General features: G+C 49.6%; 8 protein-coding genes across 8 annotated transcripts; 5 read left to right on the forward strand and 3 right to left on the reverse strand.

Annotated features, from left to right (window-relative positions):
• Window positions 1–179: 179 nt before the first annotated feature.
• Window positions 180–2,930, reverse strand: N7520_011533 (AP-1 complex subunit gamma; the record flags this gene model as incomplete). The annotated part of the gene is made up of 5 exons (XM_057145466.1): window positions 180–275; window positions 332–2,447; window positions 2,496–2,684; window positions 2,738–2,861; window positions 2,921–2,930. 5 exons carry the CDS (start codon window positions 2,928–2,930, stop codon window positions 180–182), a joined length of 2,535 nt encoding a protein of 844 aa, XP_056991220.1.
• An 876-nt stretch (window positions 2,931–3,806) lies between these two features.
• N7520_011534 (putative sterol o-acyltransferase (APE2)) lies at window positions 3,807–5,724 on the forward strand (the record flags this gene model as incomplete). The annotated part of the gene is made up of 6 exons (XM_057145467.1): window positions 3,807–3,928; window positions 4,002–4,445; window positions 4,511–5,224; window positions 5,287–5,542; window positions 5,595–5,636; window positions 5,698–5,724. 6 exons carry the CDS (start codon window positions 3,807–3,809, stop codon window positions 5,722–5,724), a joined length of 1,605 nt encoding a protein of 534 aa, XP_056991221.1.
• Window positions 5,725–6,758: 1,034 nt separating this feature from the next.
• N7520_011535 (J domain-containing protein) lies at window positions 6,759–8,318 on the reverse strand (the record flags this gene model as incomplete). The annotated part of the gene is made up of 1 exon (XM_057145468.1): window positions 6,759–8,318. The coding sequence occupies one exon, from the start codon at window positions 8,316–8,318 to the stop codon at window positions 6,759–6,761; it is 1,560 nt and encodes a 519-aa protein (XP_056991222.1).
• Window positions 8,319–10,931: 2,613 nt separating this feature from the next.
• N7520_011536 (metallophosphatase domain-containing protein) lies at window positions 10,932–12,217 on the reverse strand (the record flags this gene model as incomplete). The annotated part of the gene is made up of 2 exons (XM_057145469.1): window positions 10,932–11,869; window positions 12,022–12,217. 2 exons carry the CDS (start codon window positions 12,215–12,217, stop codon window positions 10,932–10,934), a joined length of 1,134 nt encoding a protein of 377 aa, XP_056991223.1.
• Window positions 12,218–12,907: 690 nt separating this feature from the next.
• On the forward strand, window positions 12,908–13,979 carry N7520_011537 (60S ribosomal protein uL13). The gene is made up of 4 exons (XM_057145470.1): window positions 12,908–13,015; window positions 13,118–13,253; window positions 13,437–13,749; window positions 13,835–13,979. Exons 1-4 carry the CDS (start codon window positions 12,995–12,997, stop codon window positions 13,971–13,973), a joined length of 609 nt encoding a protein of 202 aa, XP_056991224.1. The 5' UTR covers window positions 12,908–12,994; the 3' UTR covers window positions 13,974–13,979.
• Window positions 13,980–15,179: 1,200 nt separating this feature from the next.
• On the forward strand, window positions 15,180–17,161 carry N7520_011538 (putative AMP-binding domain protein; the record flags this gene model as incomplete). The annotated part of the gene is made up of 5 exons (XM_057145471.1): window positions 15,180–15,320; window positions 15,405–15,600; window positions 15,662–16,114; window positions 16,164–16,793; window positions 16,848–17,161. The coding sequence occupies 5 exons, from the start codon at window positions 15,180–15,182 to the stop codon at window positions 17,159–17,161; spliced, it is 1,734 nt and encodes a 577-aa protein (XP_056991225.1).
• Window positions 17,162–18,545: 1,384 nt separating this feature from the next.
• Window positions 18,546–20,331, forward strand: N7520_011539 (putative ubiquitin ligase complex F-box protein GRR1; the record flags this gene model as incomplete). The annotated part of the gene is made up of 2 exons (XM_057145472.1): window positions 18,546–19,955; window positions 20,011–20,331. 2 exons carry the CDS (start codon window positions 18,546–18,548, stop codon window positions 20,329–20,331), a joined length of 1,731 nt encoding a protein of 576 aa, XP_056991226.1.
• A 479-nt stretch (window positions 20,332–20,810) lies between these two features.
• On the forward strand, window positions 20,811–23,669 carry N7520_011540 (M28 family metallopeptidase; the record flags this gene model as incomplete). The annotated part of the gene is made up of 1 exon (XM_057145473.1): window positions 20,811–23,669. One exon carries the CDS (start codon window positions 20,811–20,813, stop codon window positions 23,667–23,669), a length of 2,859 nt encoding a protein of 952 aa, XP_056991227.1.
• Between the last annotated feature and the right edge of the window lie 203 nt (window positions 23,670–23,872).

Genomic DNA, 23,872 nt, shown 5'->3' on the forward strand with positions numbered 1-23,872 from the left:
CAGACGAGGAATAGGATGTCTAAATAGGGGGCATGGGACGATGTGTATGGAACTGGGATTGGGGCTGCTCATGGAAAATTAAATATTTCATCCGCCAGAAGACTTTTCGAAATTGAAATAAATTCCCCATTCTCCGATCAAGAGCGGGAAAGAAAAGAAAGGTCGATTTTATGTGTCGATCACGGTTCGGACCAGTCTACTTGATCAGTAACTGGAGCGGCTGTGTCCTGAGCAGATGTGACACGGAGACGGAGGCGGAGCTTAGGTGGCAAGGCCTAGATGAAAAAGGTATTAGTATGTAGAAAGCGAAGGAGTATTGATCTAAACATACCCCATTCAGTGCCGTGACACGCATTGTCTGGGTAGCATCTTCGCCGGCTTCAAGATCAGCTTTACTGATAGCACTTAGTTGCAGACGCTGGCTCTTTGGCACGGCAGCTTGCAGGCCGACATTCGTGAAACGCTCGAAGTTAGACTCGTTGCGGAATCGAGCAAGAATCTGGGCGTTGGGGCCGCTCCGTTGAACTTGCAGGGTGAGTACCAGGCCATTCTTGTTAAGCGCGGTGTGGGCAGGGGTTGAGGCGGTAACGGGTGCCGGTGAGACAGATGGCGAGGGGGCGGACGCTCCCATGCCACCACCCAGAAGGTCCAATGAAGCCGACTGTTGCTGTGCTGGCTGAGGGGATGGGGAGGCGCCGGTTGAGCCGAACATGTCCATAATAGAGCTGTGGCTACTTGTGTTTTGGACAGGGGCAGGAGCAGGCGATGACAAGCCCGAGTCGCCGCCAAGGATATCTGCCAGCAGATCGGCGGTGTTGCCTCCATTCGATGATGGGCTGGTCACAGGTGCGTCGGAGCCACCCACCAGATCAAGAAGCAGGTCGTGATCAGCGGGCTTAGACACCTTGGTGGGCTTGCTACGAAGAACCTTGCTCTGACGTTTCTTGGTGGGAGCACCGAGAACGCGCTGCTCCTCACGGATCTCAGGTGCGGGCATCCGCTCTAATACACCGCGACGGATCTGGTCATAACCAAACAAGTTGGTGTATTCAACCGCACGTTGTTGGATTTCGACACTCAAGTCAGCTGTGCGGCTAGTGAGGAAGCGGCGCAGACGCTCGATCTGGGACGGATCAGACATGCGCACTGTCAATTTCATGCATGCAGTAGTGATGTACTCGACGACAATTTGGTTGGCGTATGTGCTGTTAAGAATGTTGGTGAACAAGTCCACGATATCACTCTCGCGCACTTCCTTGACCAGTTCTTCTTCCTCATACTGACCACCCTGCAGCAGACTATCAGCGTATTCACCAATCGTCCATGTTGCCGCCAGAGTCAATCCTTCTTGTGAGATATCTTCCTTCAAGGAGGAATACAATTTTTGCACGGCATAAGTCTGCAGCTCTGGTGTGGTCGCGATGAGACGGAGGAATGACGACAGGATTTGCTCCTTGACGTAGTTCCCAGCCAGCTTGAGAACCCGGAGAATGGTATCCATGTGCCAGCGCTTGTTTGGAGCAAATCGATCCGCAGCGATACCAATCTGCGATGTCATCACCGGCTTGAATTCGTTGTCAGCCACCTCCAGGAAAGCTAGCAGCTCCCGAACGAGCACCCGCACATTGTCCTCGTTGATCAACATAAAGCTGAGATCGAGCGCTCGCCGGCGAATGCTGATATCAGGATCCCGCAGACACTCCAAGATGGTGTTGCGATGTCTTTGTACCGCATTCGGTTCAATCGCTACGACCTTGTTCAGAGTGTTCAATGCAACATAACGGATGTTGTTGTCCTTGTTTGACAAGAATTTACCAAGGATGTTGACACCCAACACCCTCAATCCGGAGTCAGCTTCAATATCCAAGATGGTGAGCACCGCTTCATATAAGATGGCATTGCCCACGTTCTTCGAGGAGTCGGTGTTGGTTGCCACTTGTGCCAAGATATCGTTGATCAGTTCACTGGTAGCCGCATCGCCACGAGCCAAGACTCGGAGGAATCGAAGGATCTTAACCTGCAGGAACGGATCTGTGATTCCAGATACGTCGTGCTCCGGAGCGTATCCCGATGTAGTCAGTCCCTTTAGAGCGCGCACCAGCCCCCCGGCGAGAGGTCGGAACGTCTCAATCACGCCCTCCGGGCCCTCTTCTTCCTCTTCCGCTTCGCACAAATCGGTTGCAAAAGTCAACCCGCAAAGCAGGACGCCGTGGTTACGGTCTCCTAGCAGCGTCTTGGCCTTCTCTAAGAAATGTTCGTATAAATCAGGAACCTTGCGACATATCCGCATAGCGCAAATGGCGGCTTTCCGACGAATATATGGGTTGGCGGTCGACATCAGGGATTCGACTTCGGGAAAGAGGTCACGAGACATCTCGACAGAGGCAATGTTTCCGAGGGCGCAGAGGGCGAGGCCAACGATATACTGGTTCGAGTGATTGAGATCACTGCGCAGAGTCAGCAATGAAGCTACAGAAACCGCATCTCACACATACTTCTTCAATGAGTTGGTGACCAGAGTCAGGACCTCCTGGTTCTCGTCCAACAACAACATGGTCCCCAGGTAGCCCAGACGCTTGTCGGCGAACCGGTGTGACGCGAGTAATTTCAGACATTCGATCTGACCGAAGTGAGTGCGCTCTCCCAATGTGAAAAGATAGAGCAATTTGGCCACATTGTTCCTCCTGTTAGATATTAGACTTCGATATGCGGCAAATGGGGGTGCGGTGTAGCTAACCGGACGTTCGAGTCATGACTCTCCTCTCGAAATGAAGCACGAATGGCCGCACTCTCTTTCTGAATCACGGCTCGCTCATCTGCAATGGTCTTGGCAGATCGGACATTGCGAATAAATTGCTTGACTGTTTGGAGTGGTGGGTTAGTCGCATCTTCAGGGGAGGAGGGGCGGCGGGCCACTCACGAGAAGCCATGATGCGAGTTCAACCCCCGGACGGGGTTCCAGGGGATGTAAGTAGAGCAATGGAAGCAAGGCAGGGAATCAGAAAAGTCCCAGCAAGATAGGGTGTCAGGGCAAAATGCAGCTTATTTGGTTTGCAATACTCTGAGGGGGTCAGGGTCTGGACTTTATTATGCGTGTTGGGGTCGTCTTGGGTTGACCTGGCTTCTTGGCATCCACAAGCTGCACTAGGCTTAATATGGCTTAGTGGAAGATTATCTCATCTTGTGGCCTGAGGCATAGTAGTTAAAGCCTGGATTATTACATAAGACATTGGTTCCTTGCATAAAACCTGATTCATCAGGTGTCATTATCTAGGGATGTTCAACTGTTGATGATAGGTTGAAGTTAGTACATAGTAAATACTCCATAATAATCCTTTTATAATTCTTCTGCCTGATACAGGTGTAGAATTACATTCTCAAGAACGGTCAGTTAACCTGTTTCTGTTGGGGCAAAGAAGTGTATGTCATCTGAACTTGGAAGAAAATAAGGGAGCCTATTACGTAGATTGATAACATTTGGAAGCAATGGGGCCGGATCAAAATCTACACAAACGTTCTATTCTATTTTTGAGAATTTAATTTGATTTCCTGCATATAAGATACTCTTACTCTCTACAGTATCAATGCCCCTAACTCCTGTTAAAACCCCAACCCCCACATAAGGGGGCATTTGTTCTTAAAATATTTAAGGCTGACCGTTGACGTAGTGGCTTGGTCCCTTTCTCCGACTCTCCGGTTCGACATAATTCTCCACCAAACAAAACAAACAGATTTCCACCTCCTATGCTGGATGTGGTCAATGTGAAATCCCCTATATACTTCCGCAATTGCGCCCTCCTCCCAGGATGTCCAGCGCCGTCTCCCATGCTTCCTCTTCGCTGCTGCGGCCGCGCGCCGTTCCCCTCCAGTCCGAGAAGTCGGACGTGAGCCTCACCCCACCAGCTTCTCAGCTAGGCCTAGATGCAAGGTATACACGCTTGATGATTTCCTTTGCCTTCGACGGTTGGGTACAATGGCTAACAATTGGTTCTGATTCACAGTGGTCGCTCCACCCCCATCCCTGACGATGCTCCTCCCTCGGTGCATTCAATCTCAACGGCCCGCAAGCAGGTGCGCGCTCGGAACCGCCTCTTTTATACCATTGACTACGTACCGCGCGTGTCTCACTTTGATCCGGACAGCGACTACCATAACTTTCGCGGGTTCTTTGTCCTCTTCTGGATCTCGCTCGTCATCATGGTCGTCACTACCGTACTGCGCAATATTAAGGATACCGGGTACCCGTTGCGAGTGCGGGTGTGGAGCTTGCTGAGTGCCAATGTATGGGAGCTGGGCTTGAGCGATCTCGCCATGGTTATGAGCTCGAGTCTGGTCCTGCCGTTGCACCGGCTGTACCGTCGTGGCCCGCGTTGGATGCAGTGGGCTCGTGGAGGCATGATTGTGCAGAGCATCGCCGAGGCAGTGTGGCTAGCTGTTTGGATAAAGTGGGTTGGAGTCCTGAATTATGGCTGATAATCTACTTGGCTGGCAGCTAACATATCATTAATAGCTGGCCGTTTATGCGCATTTGGACTTGGACCGCCCAGGTCTTCTTCACCCTTCATGTCTTGACCATTCTCATGAAGCTGCACTCATACGCCTTCTACAATGGTCATCTCAGTACCACCGAGCGTCGTCTTGCAGACCTAGACAAGGCAGGCGATGTCGCCCCTAGCTTGCCTAAGGCAGTTCACTACCCGGAACCCCAACGCCGTCGCCCGTCTGTGAAGCAATTTCTCGACGAGGACCCGGGTACCGAGGAGCCCGTGGACCGTCTGCGTGAAGACCTAGCTACGGAATTGACCTCCCCACTGGGCAATATCTCCTATCCCCAGAACCTTCATATTGGGAACTATGTAGACTTCCTCTTCTGCCCAACCCTCTGCTATGAGCTCGAGTACCCACGCCGCAAAGAGCGCCGCTGGTCAGAGATCGCATACAAGACAGCTGCTGTGTTTGGCTGTATCTTCCTCCTTACTCTTACTAGTGAAGAGTTCATTGTGCCAGTCTTGAGTGAAGCCAGTACCCAGCTTCAATCATACCCGAATCTTGCGGATAAGGCTCTTGTATTAGCTGAGACAATCAGTATGCTCCTATTCCCCTTTATGATCACCTTCCTTTTGGTGTTCCTTGTCATCTTCGAATACGTTCTAGGTGCATTCGCAGAACTTACTCAGTTCGCGGACCGACACTTCTACTCAGACTGGTGGAACTCCTGTGACTGGTGAATTCTACCTCCCGACTTCTCATTATATTGATATCTAACGAACATCTGGAATTTTACAGGCTCGAATTTTCCCGAGAATGGAACGTCCCTGTCCACCACTTCCTCTTCCGTCACGTCTACTTCCCCGCTCGATCCAACTTCTCCCAGCCCATCGCCATGCTCATCACCTTCTTGGTGAGCGCTGTTTTCCACGAATTGGTCATGAGTTGCATCACCAAGAAGCTTCGTGGATATGGTTTTATGGCCATGATGCTGCAGTTGCCCATCGTTGCTATCCAGAAGTCTCGCTTTTTCAGAGGCCGGACTGTTCTTAACGTAAGTAATTGCCTCGTGGCTCTCATTGGTTCACTATACTGATTTCCCTCAGAACGTCTTCTTCTGGTTCTCAATGATTCTGGGTCTTTCCATGGTAAGTTTTGCTTGAATCGTGTAATTTCATTTGGATACCGTTTCTAATATTCTATTTACAGATGTGTGTATTCTATGTCTTGGTTTAAGATTTTTGTTTCCTTCCTGCTGCTGAGATCAATACCTCGGACGCGGCGCGATAATCTTGTTTGCACATAGTATGGTGGGAACGACAGGTTGAAGTATTTATCGATTGGACATTGACTGTGCTGTCCAGCGTGGATGCCCTTCAGATCTGAACTGGCTTATTAAGTCACCAGGGTACCTGGTTATTTGAATTGTATATACTGTAGCTGCAATAGTGTGATAACACCTGTTTTTGAATTTTCTACCTCTACATGTAACGTTGAGACTTTGAATATATAGGAACTTTCAAGGTTCGGAGGCATTGTTCCTATGTCAATTGTAGTCTATCTATCAATTTAAGACTATCAATCTAATGGTATATTGTAAAGCAAAGATATTTGACAGAGAAAGCAGACTGCTAAACACTGAACTAACAGACTTGAAGAATAGCAAGACATTTTGCTCTACATTTGTGAAGAGTATAAAAAAGCCAAACATATATCCAGAGAACCAAATATGCGATTCATATTACATATCACATAATTTCATAAGGATTTCCCAATGAGTATCCACGGGTATCTAGACATCGGAGCCCGGGAGAGAGAAAGATCCCCAAATAAACAGTGACAGTAAAGCAACAAAGAAAAGACATGTGAACAGATAAAGCGCCACTTAGATGAGTATGTTATGTTGATATAGATGAGATTATAACACCGAATAATCCCCTCCCCATTGCGCCAAAAGAAACCGAGCCCCATCGGGGCAGATCACGCAGATCTCGAACCCGAAACCGAAACCGAAACTGAAGCCATCCCAATGCTCATGCATGGGCCCTGAGGTCCATTGAAATTGGAAACATCCATGTTCGCGGCTGGCGCGATGGCTGCAAGCCAGAAGTTTCCGTAGTAAGGAACTGCCAAAGACAGCTCAAGTATAAACAAGAAGGGGAGAGAGAGGAGTCATATGAATCGTGGGTCATAAATGCGTAGAAAACAATGTATAAAATGAAAATGGCAAATAGCACGCGGTCGTCAAGGGCGTGAATGGCGGGATGCATTTACACAGCTGCTGAGGGTCGGCGTGAGCGGACATGCTCGGTGTAATAATAGCCATGGCCAGGAGACATGTTGACCTCGCTCGGTCGGATCTCCCGGGTGTATTTTACGTCTTCACTTCGGATGTGTGGGGCGTATTCAACTGTGTGGGTTCGGGAGGGTCGCACGGAGCGGATCTCGATGCGAGGACTTGAGTCGGTAGAGTAAGACTGGAAGGTCTGTGCCCGCCTGGGAGGAGCAACACGAGGTGTACGCTCTCTTTCCCTTTCGGGCGAAAGAGTGCGATACCTGGAGGACTTCGAGGGTTCAACGATGATAGGTTCCTCGATCTTGTATCGAGCAGTAACCTTCGGGGAACCTTTGGGTGCGAGTTCGGGGGTGTTGGGACTTGAGTAGCCCGAATCGTATTTATCACGTAGCTTGGACGATCTTTGCGGGATAGGCTCGTTGACCATCTTGTTGAGAACATCGTCAGTTCGACTTCGGGAGGAATCCCGCTTAGGTCGAGTGTATGCCGAGGCGGTGGCGGAGCGGACTCCACCGAAGAATGTTGGACGAAGAGATGTTTTGGGGCCCGGAACTGTTGTCGCAGTCGGTATCTTGGGCGGCTTGCCAGAATCGTAGCGGGGCTCTAGGTCCTCATAGGAAGAGTTGTGGCGCGAGGATGAGCGAATTGGGTTTGGCCGGGAGGACCGTCCCGAGCGGCGGGGGGCGGACTCTGGTTCAGCGGACTCGTAACCACGGGATCGCTGTGGAGACATCCGGCGTCGAGAAGCATCATATTTGGCACGTTCAATGTGTTCCTCGGCCTGGCTAAGCTTGCCCGTGTAGTATGGGTGCTCGTCATAGTCATCCTGATCGCGACGTCGTGAAGACGCCTCTGTAGGCCGAGAGCGAGACTCTCGAGACCGACGAGATGGTTTTGGATCGTATGCCTCAGATTCACTGGAGGAGGAAGCGTCGGACACTACAAACGGACCGAATGATTCGTACTTGTCTGATTGTTGACCCCGGCGTTCTTTGTCCCGGCGTCGTTGTCGCTCGGAATGAGAGGCCTTAGTAGTATCGCGAGATTCCTTGGCAGCACGTTCGCTGCTCATTGGCACTTTAGTCTTCTTCTTCTCTTCCTTTGCTTTGGGTCGTTTCCCAAACTCATCGGTCTTCCGAGAGTATGATCGGGGCTCCTCGCTGAATCGTGGTTCTTCAAAGAAAGTGTCAAACGGCACGCGCTCCTCCACAATGTGACCCTCGCGCATCTCTCGCGCGGCAGCCATGCCACGTGCCGCTATATCCTCCTCCTCAGTCCGTCGTTTCTCACGTCTCAGATCGGCCAGTCTTATCTTCTGATCGTAGCGAAGTCGGCGGGTTGGATCGGAGAGGAGTTCGTAGGCAGCCTGTACCTCTTGGAATTCCTGCTGGGCGACATCTCGTAGAGCCTGATCTAGGATCTTATCGGGGTGACACTTCAATACTCGTTTGCGATGGGCGGCCCGAATTTCGGAAAGAGTGGCTTCCTTGGGCAAGCCCAACACCTTATATGGATCTGGTTCAAGTTGTGACATGTTGATGGTATCAAGTAGGTGATCATCGGCAATGACCCGAGGGAATTGAAAGAGGGGGGTGGATAGAGTAGATGTAGGTGAATCGAAAGAGGGGGGGAAAGAGGCGGTGGAGGAATGCAGCCAACTTAACGTTGACGTTGATCGGGCAAGAATCCACTCATCCAGAATGGAGTGGGACGATCAAGATGGTTCCAGGGTGGAAAATTGTTTGGATTTCAAATGATTTAAATGAGTATTAGAACCAGTTAAAAGCCAGGTTCTTCAATATTCCAGAAGCCTGTGCTTAAATCAGCATATAGTAATGTCGTCAAGGGCAGAAAAACTTAAGTACCAGGTACTTCAGGGGCGAAAATTCAAGTTCAAGTTTTTGTTAGGGAAACATTCCCGCTTTCTCCGCCACTTGTTCAGGGTGGCGTGGAGACTTTCTCTTTTCTCTTTCCCCTTAAAACCGCCTCACTCTGATGTCCCGATGCCCAACGTGGGTTGATCACTTTTTATATCAGTTTTTATCTTCCTAAACAAATCAAACACCTACCTAGTAGATTCAGTAAAGATGACGGTCCCTTTTCTTTGGCTTGTGCGCCCTTTCTCTGAATTTTCCCATATCCACCAATCAGACAACAGCCTCACTTCTTTCTCGAAACAAATCTAGTAATTTTTACGCTAGACGGAATATGGTGAGTTACGCATCAGTGGGGCGATCAATAGAAAAACCCCGCATACCATACAAAGTCGTCTAGTTTCGCCCCTCTTCGTTTGGTGGTCAATGATTCGCTATCAGTCAATCACTGCGCTTTATTATTTAAATTCTTTTACTTTCTGCTCTCAAACCCGAATTCGGTGTCCAGATAGCGCCTCGTGCGGACCGTTCGTAATCCAGTACAGTATTTCGTAATTGAACCGAACCAGGATGACCCCACAGATCTCACCAGGTGGCAGGCCATAGCCCTGACGCCTTGCGTGCCTGGTTTTTCCGCGTGGGCAGGTAGCCCGCTATTCTGGACCACGTTGAAGAAGGTCCTATATATAGAAACCTCTACACACATCTGACTGTACAGCTCTATGTTAGCTGACGAGATACATACCCAGTCTGGATAAATGGGTATGCCTAGTTCTCGCTGAACTCCCGCTTCAGCCTTCGTAACTCCGATCTTCTAAACGATCATCTGGGTCCACCATACAGCCCTGGAGTACACCGGTGTCATCGGACCCGGTCGATTCCCACCCATAAAATCAGCTGGATTGGTTAGTCTATACGAATCCAATCTCAATGTGAAATAGGATAGATTGATCACCAGTTCTCCTTAAGTCATTTGACTGGAATGTGATCAGTGCTGCAGAAACCCGCTCAACGAGTTTTGATCCAACGCCCCCTGGCAATCCTAAATCCTCCGGTTCCAGCCAAAGTGTTTGTTCTGGTTGTACCAGGAGTCCCGATTGCCGAGACACAGGGTTTCAACCTTAAAGGCCCCCCATGGAATAGGGCCGGTGAATTCACCATTGGCCGGTCCGAGGCGGTTACCCATAATATGTTGCATCTATGAAATTGTCCATACAGGTAAGAGAATGGCTTTCTCTCCACCTCGGATGTAGGGACTGGGCCTGATAGAACAGATGTTTCACGCTCCTGACACATGCACCTCAGAGCGATAAGGAGGGAAACCAAGCCTGCCACGCAAACGTCATCACTAAATCGCTCTTTGTTTCATTGCAGTCGGAATAGTTGGCTTGACCAGTCATTATTTTACCTGAAAACCGCTAGAGATAATGCAGAAGGTGATATACCGTGAAAGGAAATCATTTTCTGAAGAAGATCTCTGATCGGCCTCGCATGGTCACATCCGTGTCAAAGATGGTGGGCGGCCCGAGGGTTGGTTTGTGTGCATTTTTCCCTGTTCCACTCCCAGTGCGCGAGGAAGCGCTTGCGGATGTGATTCGGGTTCCAGAACCAACTTTGAGTTTGAGAGGTAATTATTGCAGATGACTGGGTTAATATCATTGCTTGACTGGATGCGCCATTTTTTGTGGAGCGCGATATGTCAGATGGAGAGATTGACATGCGGGGATGTCAATTTTCAAGGCTGCCCAGTGGATTGGCTTTTTGGGGGCTAAGAAATGGGGCATCGGACAAGTGGTTAAAGAAGCCTTGTTGCTTTATTCGAAGGATTGCCATGGCTTTGTTTGCTTGTATCGTATCACTTTACGCAGCTATAGGGAAAGTTGGTTTTTGAAGGATCATCAAAGCCCCGGTCGCATCACTCGGATCCACTAGCCAGTACTGCGGGTCGACCACCAACCTTTGTCGAGGACATCGGTGCAAGGCTACATCATTATGGTTGCTCTGCGTATCATCCAACAAATCCCTGAGCAGGCATGCATCAAAGCGCCCACTTATAGCTGCTGACGAGGCCAAAGCTCCCCGGGGATCATGCATGGCAGTGAGAAACAACTGAATCGACGCAAGCCACCATGCATGGGAAGCACCCTTGCCGTGCACCGGTCAAGTTGGAGGACGTCGGGAAAAGGGTGCCCTGTCCAACGAAGACGTGGAACTGGGCGGATAACCTTGGGGAGACAAAAGCAAGGCATGGGATTAGTTAGGTCAGATGTAAATCACTCAAATGGCATCGACGCGTAGTTCTGTCGCACTGGGAGCTCCAGGTCCACTATTATCGGTGCATTGAACCGCTTGCCTCCCCAGTGCGGCCAGCTCGTAGCCAAGATAGCGGCGTTGACAATGCATGTCTCCCTTCTAAGCGTTCGCAAGGTGTCACCATAGGTCGGCTTCATATCATACCCTTGGATATCCGCGCTCGAGACTGGGACCTTGCTCTTGTTTGAATTATGGAGCTCCAGCTCTCCGGCAGATGACCCGAAAGAGGATGGTGACATCGACGCCTTGGTCGCAGAACTCAGATTCAGTTGCGAATGAGAAATTAAGGATGGAAATCCATCGTTATCCAGGCGCTCTCCAAGTTTGCCTGTCAAGTCAATCAGAGCTTGTTTCTTGTTGCCCGGCGGCGGCAAGATCCCCCGAGTGATATCACCGCTGTCTGACTCAATAAGCGTGCCCGAAAGTGACATCGGCTTCTGCCAACAGACACGCTCGTAGCCCCGGCCTTCATGCACATGGCCGCAAATGGCTAACGGCGGCCTGATGCGGCTCAGTGCCTGGCGAAGGGCATCGCACCCGATATTCCTGCCTGTCGGCTTCTGGTCGCAGTGAGAGCGTGGTGGCGTATGGGTCACGATAACATCGCTATCTGAGGGGATTTGGTTCCAAAGTGCTGTTGCATCCTTGCCATTATTATACCCGAATGCCCAGTTTCCTTCAAATTGCGAGTATGGGGACCCGAAGACTTTGAATGTGGTACTTGGTCCGTCTTTGCGAGTTAAGTTGATGACAGCGGCTTGATGCCGGAGGTAAATGACAGAGGGCGCTGCACTCGTAACGGTGTCGAGGCATTGGCTTGGATCTTCGAGCTGTGGGCTGTGGAACTCTTGTCCATGTCTCGCATAGAACTCGGGATCCAGTGTGATATCGTGGTTTCCTAAGAGATTCATTGATTAGGGATCAAACAGACCGCGCAAGTTGCTATAGTGGTCTGCACATAAGCGAAAAAAGATCAAGATCGAGGTGGGCAATTCAACACAGAATCATTGGGCAGCGTGTTTCATTTATAGCCAAGAATAATGAACTGACCCGCCACAACTATCTTCATTTCAAAGTTGGCCTTGGATATCCAATCCATTGTCCGGCGCATCTCGGTCAAGCTTCCTTTGTTTGTCAGGTCGCCGGCATGTATAAGTACATCACCAGCCGGGAGCTTGAACCCTGCCTCCGAGGGCGTATAACCATGGGTATCAGATATGCAGACGAAACGTGTTTTGCGAAGCATGGCTTTTCTTTGTTTCCAAAGTTCTGGTGAGGTCGACAAACAATTTCAGTCAAAGACATGCAGGTCGGCTCATGCCGTCCAGTGAGGGCGCTTGGAGCGCAGACGAATGGGCTGAACTGAAACAGTTCGTAGGGCGTAGATACATGGATTCACTTTTGACAAAGCAGAAAAACACTCCTCTAGGTTGGTGATGCAGGGTGAAGATTAGTCATCGGACCCAGTCTTTCAGTGATCACATTGACTATGGCTGATGATAACATTGAAATGATACGTAATACGATAAAGACAACTTGAATAATTGAATCTGGCACATCAGCATATATTCGAGATTTAACACTCAACAATATACTGCGAGTGATACAAATCCGGAAAACAGGAAACAATCTACATAAACTGCCCTGTAGTACCTGAATCTAGTTCCGTAAAATGGACCAAGGAAGTCGAACCATTGCCACCATCTTTGATCAACGAGGTTTCCAGAACACAGAACAATCAGCCCTAAATCCAAGCCCTAAAGGTCGATGGCCATTGGCACACAAAATTCGGGGCAAGTAAGTATACTTAGTCAGCCTGATGGGTCTTACATAATATATAGTGGGATATAATTGGCCACGATTAGGGCTACCGCCCTCACGGCTAGTCCACACACAGTAGTCTCTCGAGGTAAGCGAGCCTCCTCGCCTGCGATCCATCCGACTTCGTTGTGTGCGTGCCTTTGACTCCAACGACAACAACCGCCGACAACCATCCAACCCATACACACGGTGACAGAGCAGGATGTCCACCTTCGATTCAGTGGTGCGTTCTTCATTCCATACACTCGATTTGCGCCACTTGCTGCTGCATGGAATCCAACCCGTCTCGAATCGTTAAATCGCTGACTTGAATGATCTTGAATAGGTCGTCATCGACGGCAAGGGACACCTCCTTGGTCGCCTGGCCAGCACTGTTGCCAAGCAGCTGCTTAACGGCCAGAAGATCGTCGTTGTGAGATGTGAGGCCCTCAACATCTCCGGCGAGTTCTTCCGCGCGAAGTGTACGTTCAAATCTCCACCTTATATCGCTATGGTGTCCAGCCAGTCCAGGTCCAACAAAGTGTGCTTCAAAATAAAGGGAAAGGGAAGGCAGAGGAGAAGGGAACACACGAAAGGACATGGACTCGGACAACCATGCTGGATCTGGCCTCGAACAAAACGCTGACGCAAATTTCGACCAACAGTGAAGTACCACGCCTACCTCCGCAAGATGACTCGTTTCAACCCCACTCGCGGTGGTCCCTTCCACTTCCGTGCTCCTTCCCGCATCTTCTACAAGGCTGTCCGCGGCATGATTCCCCACAAGACCGCCCGCGGTGCCGCCGCCATGGAGCGCCTTAAGGTCTTCGAGGGTGTTCCCCCTCCCTACGACAAGAAGAAGCGCGTTGTCGTTCCCCAGGCTCTCCGTATCCTGCGTCTGCGCCCCGGTCGCAAGTACTGCACCGTTGGCCGTCTCAGCCACGAGGTTGGCTGGAAGTACCAGGACGTTGTCGCCAGGTGCGTATCCAAAACCCTGAATTGGGTTTATATCGATCCTCCGCCACATTATGTATCGCTAACATGTTTTATTCTTCTATTACAGACTCGAGGAGCGCCGCAAGGTCAAGAGCAACGCCTACTACGAGCGCAAGAAGGCCGCTCGCCGCAGCCTCGCCAAGGCCGAGTCGGGTGCGAACGTGGACAGCAAGATCAAGACCCAGCTTGCTCAGTTTGGCTACTAGATACCATATTATGTGCGGCCGGTTGTTGTGTCTTGAGTGACGGGTCTGGGTTCGGATCGTGGACGGTTTTATTTCAGCGAAACTTGAACGGCAAGCCGGTTCGACCTTGTTCTTATGGGCTTATTCCCTCGTCTGTTTCAATGAAAAGCCACATTTGTTTGTGATGTACCATTATCCAGACTTGGGGGACTGAGTTCCCTCGGAATTTTCAAAAGCAGAAAAAACGGAGTCGCGGGATGAAAGGTTGTTCAAAATAGCTGGCTGTTGTCTCGCGCCGTGGCGGTTTAATCCAAAATTACAAAGTTCAACATGATCTTATGATGATGCAGGTTCATTACTACTATCACTATCTGGTCCGCCTTTGGTATATCGCTATCTTCTTTCCCTGGATACGCTACGCAGGCTGTCCTATCTCCGGCTGGGAATTAGACTTCCAAAGATCTCACCTTCTTTTGACCAAAAGCCCAATGCGCCTACTTTCAATACACCAGACCAACTCGATCTGTCATTGCTACAGGGTAAGCCTAGCCACCAGTCATGACTACCTAGGCCGTAATAAGGAATCGTAGAATGCTCTATGGATTTCAACATGGAAATTCAATTTAATTGATGAAAGTTCTAATTAATTCTATGAAATCATTCAGCGACTCGAAGATCGGGTGCTTGTGTGGTCCCCGTGGATCCCATAGAACCTTAGTTCCCGAAGCCCGGCCCGCATAACACTAGGTTAGCATTATTAAAGGGACCTAATTACCCCAGGTGCTTTCCAAATCATACTCATGTACTTCCTCTAACCAAATTGGGCACCTTGAATCTTACATGCATGTATCACTTCGATTTGAGTACACACTACCTCGATTTCTTAAGACGCTACATAGTAACTAAAAGGATAGCTACCCCAGTAGGTACATTACTATCTTAAATACACTTGACGTTACAAGGGTAGGCTACTCTTTATACAATAGTAATTCAGACGGATCATTTGTGAATTCTCAATCGGGTTAGAAGGGGATGTACGAGTAATTGGAGAAGTCCCCCGAGGTTCCTGACTAAATCCATCTTTTCAGGGCTCTCGCTTCCCCGCATTTCTCCAACACTAAGTTGTTCCTTACCTTTTAACTGATCACCCACATTTCTTCGTCCCTGCAATTTTACGTGTGACAAGGAAAGAGTTTCCCCTAAACTACGTTCATACTTTCCAACGGAATGTCTGGTATCAAATCTCGGCTCTCGAGCCTGCTTGCTCATATGACGCCGACAACCTCGGCTCCGTTTGAACATAATTTCAATCGTCATTCCCTCTCGCCGACATTTTTCCTTCCCAGGGCTGCGGCTATCGAACCTAATGTAAGGGGTCAACTCATCGACCTTCGGGCCAATCAATGCCTATCCGAACTTTGAAGGTGACATCACTAATATGATCAATTGCAGGCAGAAGCAGTCTACCATGTGACGGTCGATAAACAGGTTCTCCGACGAACCTACAAAGAGACTGCTGCTCGGGCTTGTGGTCTGGCGTACTATCTCAAGAAACACGAATTCCGAAGAATCGGGATCCTCTCCCCCAACACCCCAGCCTTCCTGGAGTCAATTTTTGCAATTGCGGCTGCGGGCGGCGTAAATGTTGGTAAGAACTCGTGCCTGGTCTATTTATCAAAAGGGAAAGCTAATTCATTCGAAACACATAGCTGTCAATTATCGCCTAAAGGAAGATGATATAGCTTATATTTTTGATCATGGAGATGTGGACATGATCATCGTGGATAAGGAATTTGAACCGTTGCTTGCAACTTATCGATTGCAACATCCCAATGTTCCGTTTCTTGTGGATGATGATGAATTTAGTGAGCCCTGGGAGGTGACTGGGAATGGGGCCTTTGGCAATGCTATCCAGGAGGGCTGGAAATACGATCAAGAAACCGAACAGCGTGGATGGGAGGGACTGGAGAGCCAGGCTGTTGATGAAGACTCCGTGATTGCACTTGCGTATACCAGTGGAACAACTGCGCGGCCCAAGGGAGTTGAGTTCACTCATCGGGGCTGCTACCTGGCAACATTGGCGAACGTGGTCGAGTCAGGTCTTAATTTCCATAATGGCAGGGCTAAATATTTGTGGACACTACCCATGTTCCACGCGATGGGTTCGTTTACCCGTCAGAATTTAGGGTTGAGTACTAATTTGCTTCATAGGATGGACATTCCCATGGGCTGTGACTGCTGTTCGTGGAACCCACTGCTGTCTCCGCAAGATCGACTACCCGGAGATTTGGAGACTGTTGAAGGAGGAGAAAATCACTCATTTCAATGCCGCACCGACTGTCAACACACTTCTCTGCAATGCTGAAGAAGCAGAAAAATTATCTCATTCTGTGCGTGTCACAGTAGCTGCCAGCCCTCCAACGGCGCATCTTTTTGAGCAAATGACGGACCTCAACCTCCACCCAGTCCACGTTTATGGGATGACTGAGACTTACGGACCGATCACCAAAGGATATTACCTGCCACAATGGGACAACATCCCTTTGAAAGAGAAATATCAGAAAATGGCGCGCCAGGGCCATGGTTTTATCACTAGTCTTCCGGTACGGGTGATTAAAACTGACGTGCCCGAGGGAACGATCATCGATGTCCAGCGAGATGGCAAAGAGATCGGCGAGATCGTGTTCCTGGGCAATATCTGTGCTCGCGGTTATTACAAGGACTCTGAGGCCACCCGGAAATTGTTTGCTGGTGGTGTTCTACACTCCGGAGATCTGGCTGTGTGGCACCCAGACGGTGCCGTTCAAATTCTCGATCGTGCTAAGGATATTATTATCAGTGGTCAGTACCCACTCATAGAGAATAGCCCCCAGTCCAAGAATTAACATGAAATAGGTGGTGAAAATATATCCTCTGTTGCTCTTGAATCCATGCTGGTCACCCATCCAGATATCCTTGAGGCGGGTGTGGTCTCTGTCCCGGATAGTCACTGGGGCGAACGACCGCAGGCATTTATTACGGTAAAACCAGGAAAGAACTTGCAAGGTCAAGATGTGATTAGCTGGGCTCGCAACTCCAGTGATATTAGCAAATTCATGATTCCAAGGGAAGTGGTAGTGGTGGCCGAGTTACCCAAGACCAGTACAGGCAAAATTCGCAAAAATGTGTTGCGAGAATGGGTGAAAGGGACTCAGCAAGGCAGTAACTGATCAGCTCATGGAGATTTCTAAGTTTCCATCTTAATATAGATCAGTATAGATAGTTTCTGAATAGATTCATGTTTAAAATCATGATTTCATCGAAGATAACAAATCCGGATTAGCAAGCGGGAATCAGCTGCACGAGATTACATCAAGCGACTTGTGACATTAAAGATGATGGTCATTTATATGATGAGACTTTCTACCGTCACTCCCTTTTCTGCTACCGTCACTTCTTTAGAAAATCAGTAAAATGATTTTCATTTTTCCAATACATCAAGTCCACACCACCTTCGCCGGCACCTTCCAACCTTGGATTTTCTAGTCTACCTACCCAACCCCAACCTGATCTAGAACATAGAGCTTAACATAAGGGAGGATATCACCACCCCTCTCTATCTACTCCTCTATTACTTGGGTATATGTATACCATAGACTTTTTAGACATATGTCCGAAACCTCTACTAGATTTTTACTTTTTCCCCTTCGCCTTCCACTTCATCTTTCTTCTCTTCCCTTTTTTCCCTCTTTCTTTTCTATTTCGCTATTCAAAAATTTAGGGAGACCTTTAACCGTTAGATCAATATGATATAAAAGAAGGTAGAATACTAGATAGGATACCGAGTAGGAGACTGAGTAGAAGACTGAGTAGGAGATATTTAATAAAGTAGTCATAGGTTGCTATAAAAGTAGCAGCAAAATATTTATACGATGAACGGGTGGAACTTTTGACATTTCGTCGGTTTCCAATTTGGAGAAAGGGGAGTGACTGTAGCAGAAAAGTGAGTGACGGTAGAAAGTTTCTATATTGTTTGATATTTTCCCTTCAAATACCCAATTTCCCCTCATTTATATCCAAATCTGCCAGCCTTAAAACTAAACCCTGGACCATCTTATCATCGATAAGAAAGTGGCTTGGCATTCACTCCACGAATCGGCCCCATTGCCTCTTCCCCCTCCATTTACCTCTCCCCTTTACACCTTGCATTCAAGCGATCTTCAAACCAGGGGGGTAATACCTGCAGGTGATGCATTATTGCTCTTTGTTCTAGCTGTTCCCGAACGCCACTACCTTTCCTGCAACTAAGCGTTGCGGATCCCACACACCATCATCGCCTTCCTCGCCCCATCGGGTTACCGATTCAGAGAACAAACCCTATCAACCTCCTGTGGCAACAAAGACTGAAACAGGCGATCCTCAACTATTGGCTTAGAAAGCACTAGCCGTCCGGCTTCTTTACTGTGACCTCCGAGTCTAGACACACGCACACCGCCCATGCAGTCATCATTTGCAGAGTGATGAGACCCTAGCCCTGCGACGATCCCAAGACACCTCTTATTGAACCCTCGACTCTTAACCCCCCTCCCCAACCCACCCATATACGCTATCAAAATGCCCCGCCAACGACCTGCTGCTCGATTACCGAGCGAAGCACCCTCCGAAACCTCCTCCTCAACGTCACCGGAACGCGCCGCAGATGACGACACGGACTTCTTCATGGCCCAGGCCAACGATTCACAATCCTCGATTGGAGTTGCCAATTTTCGCGATCTCCACGTGCAGACCAACCGATCTGCTCCAGTGCCCCCGATCGGCCACCTTCCTCCGGAGATCCTGATCGCAATATTTTCCAAGCTGGTGACCCAAGCGGACATGCTGAACTGCATGCTAGTCTGCCGTAGTTGGGCTGCCAACTCTGTCGGCATCCTATGGCATCGACCAGCATGTGGTAACTGGGATAAGTTGAAGAGCGTGACGGCTTCTGTGGGGAATCCAGAGAGTCTTTTCACTTACGCCGACCTTATCAAGCGACTCAACCTGTCCGCTTTGGCGCCTGATGTCAGCGATGGCACAGTCGTCCCCTTCACTCAGTGCAAGCGCATCGAGCGACTGACTTTGACCAACTGCTCCAAACTCTCCGATAAGGGTGTTTCAGATTTGGTAGAGGGCAACCGGCACCTGCAGGCACTGGATGTCTCCGACTTGCGACACCTAACCGACCACACCCTCTATGCGGTTTCAAGAAACTGCCCGCGTTTGCAGGGCCTCAATATCACCGGCTGCAACAAGGTGACCGACGACTCGCTTCTCATCGTATCACAAAATTGTCGACAGATTAAAAGGCTAAAGCTCAACGGCATTGATAATGTCACCGATCGGTCTATTCTGTCCTTTGCAGAGAACTGCCCCGCCATCCTGGAGATTGATCTCCATGACTGCAAACTTGTGACCAGTCCATCTGTAACGGCTCTCATAACCACCCTCCGTCACCTCCGAGAACTGCGCCTCGCACACTGTATTGAGATTAATGACTCGGCATTCCTTAACCTTCCGGAAGGCAGAACGTTTGAAAGCCTAAGGATTCTGGATCTCACGGCATGTGAGGAAGTGAAAGACGATGCTGTGGAGCGCATTATTAGTGCTGCGCCACGTCTACGAAATCTGGTGCTGGCCAAGTGTCGCTTTATCACAGATCGCTCAGTACAAGCCATTTGTAAGCTGGGCAAAAACCTACACTACGTGCACCTAGGTCATTGCTCCAATATTACCGATGCTGCGGTCATGCAGCTCATCAGGGCTTGCAACCGTATCCGATACATCGATTTGGCTTGCTGTAACCGCCTGACCGACACCAGTGTGCAAGAGTTGGCTAGTCTACCCAAACTACGACGTATTGGTCTGGTCAAATGCCAGTCTATCACGGATTTGAGTATCAGGGCTTTTGCAAACCGTCGAAACAGTCCGGCGATCAGTAACCTGGAGCGTGTCCACCTTAGCTACTGCACTGGGCTTAGCATGAATGTAAGTTCTATTGTGACCCTGTTTGGAGATTTTAAGCTGACATTTCCTCCTTCAGTCCATTCGGCCTTTAATTAATCAGTGTCCACGACTCACCCATTTGAGTCTAACGGGAGTCCCAGAGTTCTTGAACCCGGCACTCACTAAATTCTGCCGAGAAGCCCCACCAGAGTTTACGCAACAGCAGAGAGACGTATTCTGTGTGTTCAGTGGGGAAGGTGTATCCCAGCTTCGGAACTTCTTGAACAGAGATGAAACCGAAGCCACAATGTACGATGACGATGACGAGTTGGACGAAGATGCGGGGCAGATGACTGGCCTAATGGATGCTACAGGCATCAACGACGAAGATTACATCGATGTTGAAACTCTTCCATGATTGATACGATACCCAACTTCTCTTCTTGTTCGTCCCATCTATTACATAAGGAGGCCCTTTATCAATCTCTTCCAGTGTTTTTTTTCTCTCTCCCTGTTGGTTCCGTCTCTTCAGACTGGCCTTTCGCATAATGAGCCCAAGAGTCAGGACGGAATACAGGTCATTTCTATCCATATGAGCGAAGATTATTACCCTCTACCCATCATTGTGTCTACTTGGAAATGCATATTCTGTTAGCGAACTGGAACAACTTTTCTAATTCTGGATTATTTCACATTTGTGTGATACAATCTATGTTTTGGTCCTTTTTAGTCGGCCGTTGTAGATTGTTGTAGATGTAGATATAGGTGTGTGTGTAGATAGCAAGTACGGAGTAGATTGGCATTATCGGTGCCTTAATTCGACGGCAACCCCGAGCTTTCCCTCCCCGCATCCTTGCTCCAACTTCAACCTCGTAAACGCCAATTGGTGCACACCCCATGGCTTTCCCAAAGGCCAAAAATCCACTGGCCTTTACGCCAGGGCCGGTGACGATCATTCTAACCGTGGTGTATTTGGCTCTGCTTATCCCCGTGATCGTCATTCACGAAAATGTTCCGGCCGCACCCCGAACGAGCCCTAAGGGCCTGGACCTGACCGAAGCATGGTCTGATCTGCAGACTCTTACCGGCGGCTTCCATCCGTACAATTCTCACCGCAACGACATAGTCAGATCTTGGCTGCTTGAACGCATTGACGGGATCCACTCGTCATCTGTCGCGGCAGCCGCAGCCGCGAACAAGACCACACCAGAAGTCTTCGTGTTCGACGATCTGACCTCCAATCTGACCAGTATCGACGGCCAAACTGGTGTCTACTTTGAAGGGACAAATATTCTCGTCTATATCCGTGGCTGGGAAGATAAGCAGGAGAACTGGTGGGAGGTCCCCGGTAAAGCCCCCACAGGAAAGGGTGGTGTGCTCGTCAATGCGCACTATGACAGTGTTTCGACTGGATACGGCGCCACAGATGACGGTGTTGGCGTTGTCACTTGTCTCCAGCTTGTGCGGTACTTCCTAACTCCTGAACATGCACCGCGCCGCGGACTGGTGGTGATGTTTAACAACGGTGAGGAGGACTATTTGAACGGAGCACGCGCGTACAGCCAGCACCCGATGGCCAAGTTTGCGCATACATTCGTCAACCTTGAGGGGGCGGGTGCTGGTGGCCGTGCTACGTTGTTTCGAAGTTCGGACCTGGAGGTCACGCAGGCATATGCGAAGTCGAAGTCTCCCTTCGGATCGGTGCTGAGTGCTAACGGGTTTGAGTCGGGAGTTGTTCGCAGTCAGACAGACTATGTGGTCCTTCAGGGTATGCTGGGTCTCCGGGGACTTGATATCGCCTTTTATGAACCCCGAGCCCGGTACCACACTGACCAGGATGATGCGCGCCATACCAATATGGATTCGTTGTGGCACATGATCTCTGCTGCCGTTGCCTCGACCCAAAGTCTCGTCTCGGACTCGAGTGACCGATTCGATGGCCAGGATAAGGACGACGGGCTTGTTCCGAGCGGGACAGGTACCGATGCCGTCTGGTTTGATCTCTTCGGCAGTGCATTTGCCGTTTTCCGTGTGCATACGCTTTTCGCGTTGTCGGTGACTCTGCTGATCGTGGCGCCCTTGACGCTCCTAGTCACTAGCATTGCTTTGTCCAAGGCTGATAAGATGTATCTTTTCCGCTCATTCGCACGGGTGGATATCAGCGACGAGACAATATCGCTTCGAGGGCTACGAGGCTTCTTCCGGTTTCCGTTTATTTTTGCTATCCCCACTGGTGTTACCGTGGGATTGGCCTATTTGGTCACCAAGATCAATCCCTTCATTGTGCATAGTAGTACTTACGCCGTGTGGAGTATGATGATTTCTGCCTGGGTTTTCTTGGCATGGTTTGTGTCCTGCGTTGCCGACTTTTCGCGGCCATCGGCATTCCACCGTGTGTACACCTGGACCTGGATTTTCGTTTTGAGCTGGGCTTTCTTGGTCATTGCTACTATCTATGAAAACGAACGTGGGCTCGCTGGTGGCTACTTTATGCTTTTCTACTTTGCAGGCACCTTCCTGGCAACTTGGATTTCCTACCTTGAGCTCTTCTCTCTTCCTACAAAGACAGAATACATCGGTTGCTCGACTCAGGGCTCTCGGCGACCCAGCGGCTTTGGTGCTTTATCTGGTGACGAGAACCAGGACGAAGATGAGGTTGAGGCAGCGACGGAATCTACCTCCCTGCTCCGTAGTCAGCAGCGAACTACATTCGCCAACTACGTCAACGTCGCTGGCCACACTGACGAGGAAGTGGAGGAAGGGGAGTATGATCCCAATGTTTATAGACACGAACAAACCTGGAGTGCCTCGCTGCCTCGCTGGACCTGGATCCTGCAGTTGCTTCTCACAGTTCCTATCATTCTGACTCTGGTCGCCCCACTCAGCCTTTTTCTGACCAGCGCTCTTCACCAAACGGGTCAGGATGGCAATCCCTCGCTGTTTGTCTACATGTCTATCGCCATTCTGACAACTGTGCTATTCATGCCGATGCTGCCATTTATCCACCGCTATACCTACCACATCCCAATCTTCTTGTTCTTTGTATTACTTGGAACCCTCATCTACAATCTTGTCGCATTCCCATTCTCAGATGCCAACCGCATGAAAGTGTATTTCTCACAGCAAGTCGACTTAGACCAAGGAAATACAACCACCTATCTGACTGGCGCGCTTCCCTTCGTGGAAGACGTCGTCCGAGGTCTTCCCAGCGCAGGAGGTCAAACGGATTGCGTTTGGAAGGAGGCTCTAAGCCGTACACAGTGCTCTTGGACTGGCCCTGAGCCGCACGTCGTTTCAAGTGGTAATGTCTCCTCTCCATCCTCGGACTGGGTCTCCTTCACCACAGAGTCTACCGGACATTCCTCCGTGCGCTTTGAGATCTCAGGCCAGAATACCCGCTCCTGTCGCATCACGATGGATGGCCACCCCATCACAAATTTCAACGTCGTCGGTGGCTCTGCGCCCGACAAGCGATTCCTCCACCCATCTCAAGATGGCATCCATGAAGTTCGTCTCTGGAGCCGTGATTGGGAGAACAAGTGGACTGTGGATGTTGATTTCTCCAAGAACGAAGACACCACACTTATCGCTGAGTCGGCTCCCATCACAGGACGTGTTTCCTGTATATGGAGTGACAATAACAGCCCCGGCCTTATACCTGCCCTTGACGAGGTGAGGCAGTATGCCCCCGCCTGGGCAACTGTGACCAAGTTGACTGATGGCCTGGTCGAAGGATATCGGAAGTTTGAGCTGTAGCGAACTTGAATCTGTGAGTTTGTGTGGTTCTCACTATATTTTTCCAGAGTCATTATCGGAGGGTATCTGTCTATTCCATGTACGCCATCCTCGTAGCAATCATTCTTTCAATAACTACATAAACACGTTCTCCTGCTTGGAGTTAACATTCTTGTCATTGCGTCATTGCATAGTCGGCCGTTCCAATACAAATTGTCCTGATT

This window comes from Penicillium odoratum (assembly GCF_028828045.1).
Source record: "Penicillium odoratum strain IBT 22623 chromosome Unknown utg000008l_segment0_segment0, whole genome shotgun sequence".
Classification (NCBI taxonomy): Eukaryota; Fungi; Ascomycota; class Eurotiomycetes; order Eurotiales; family Aspergillaceae; genus Penicillium; species Penicillium odoratum.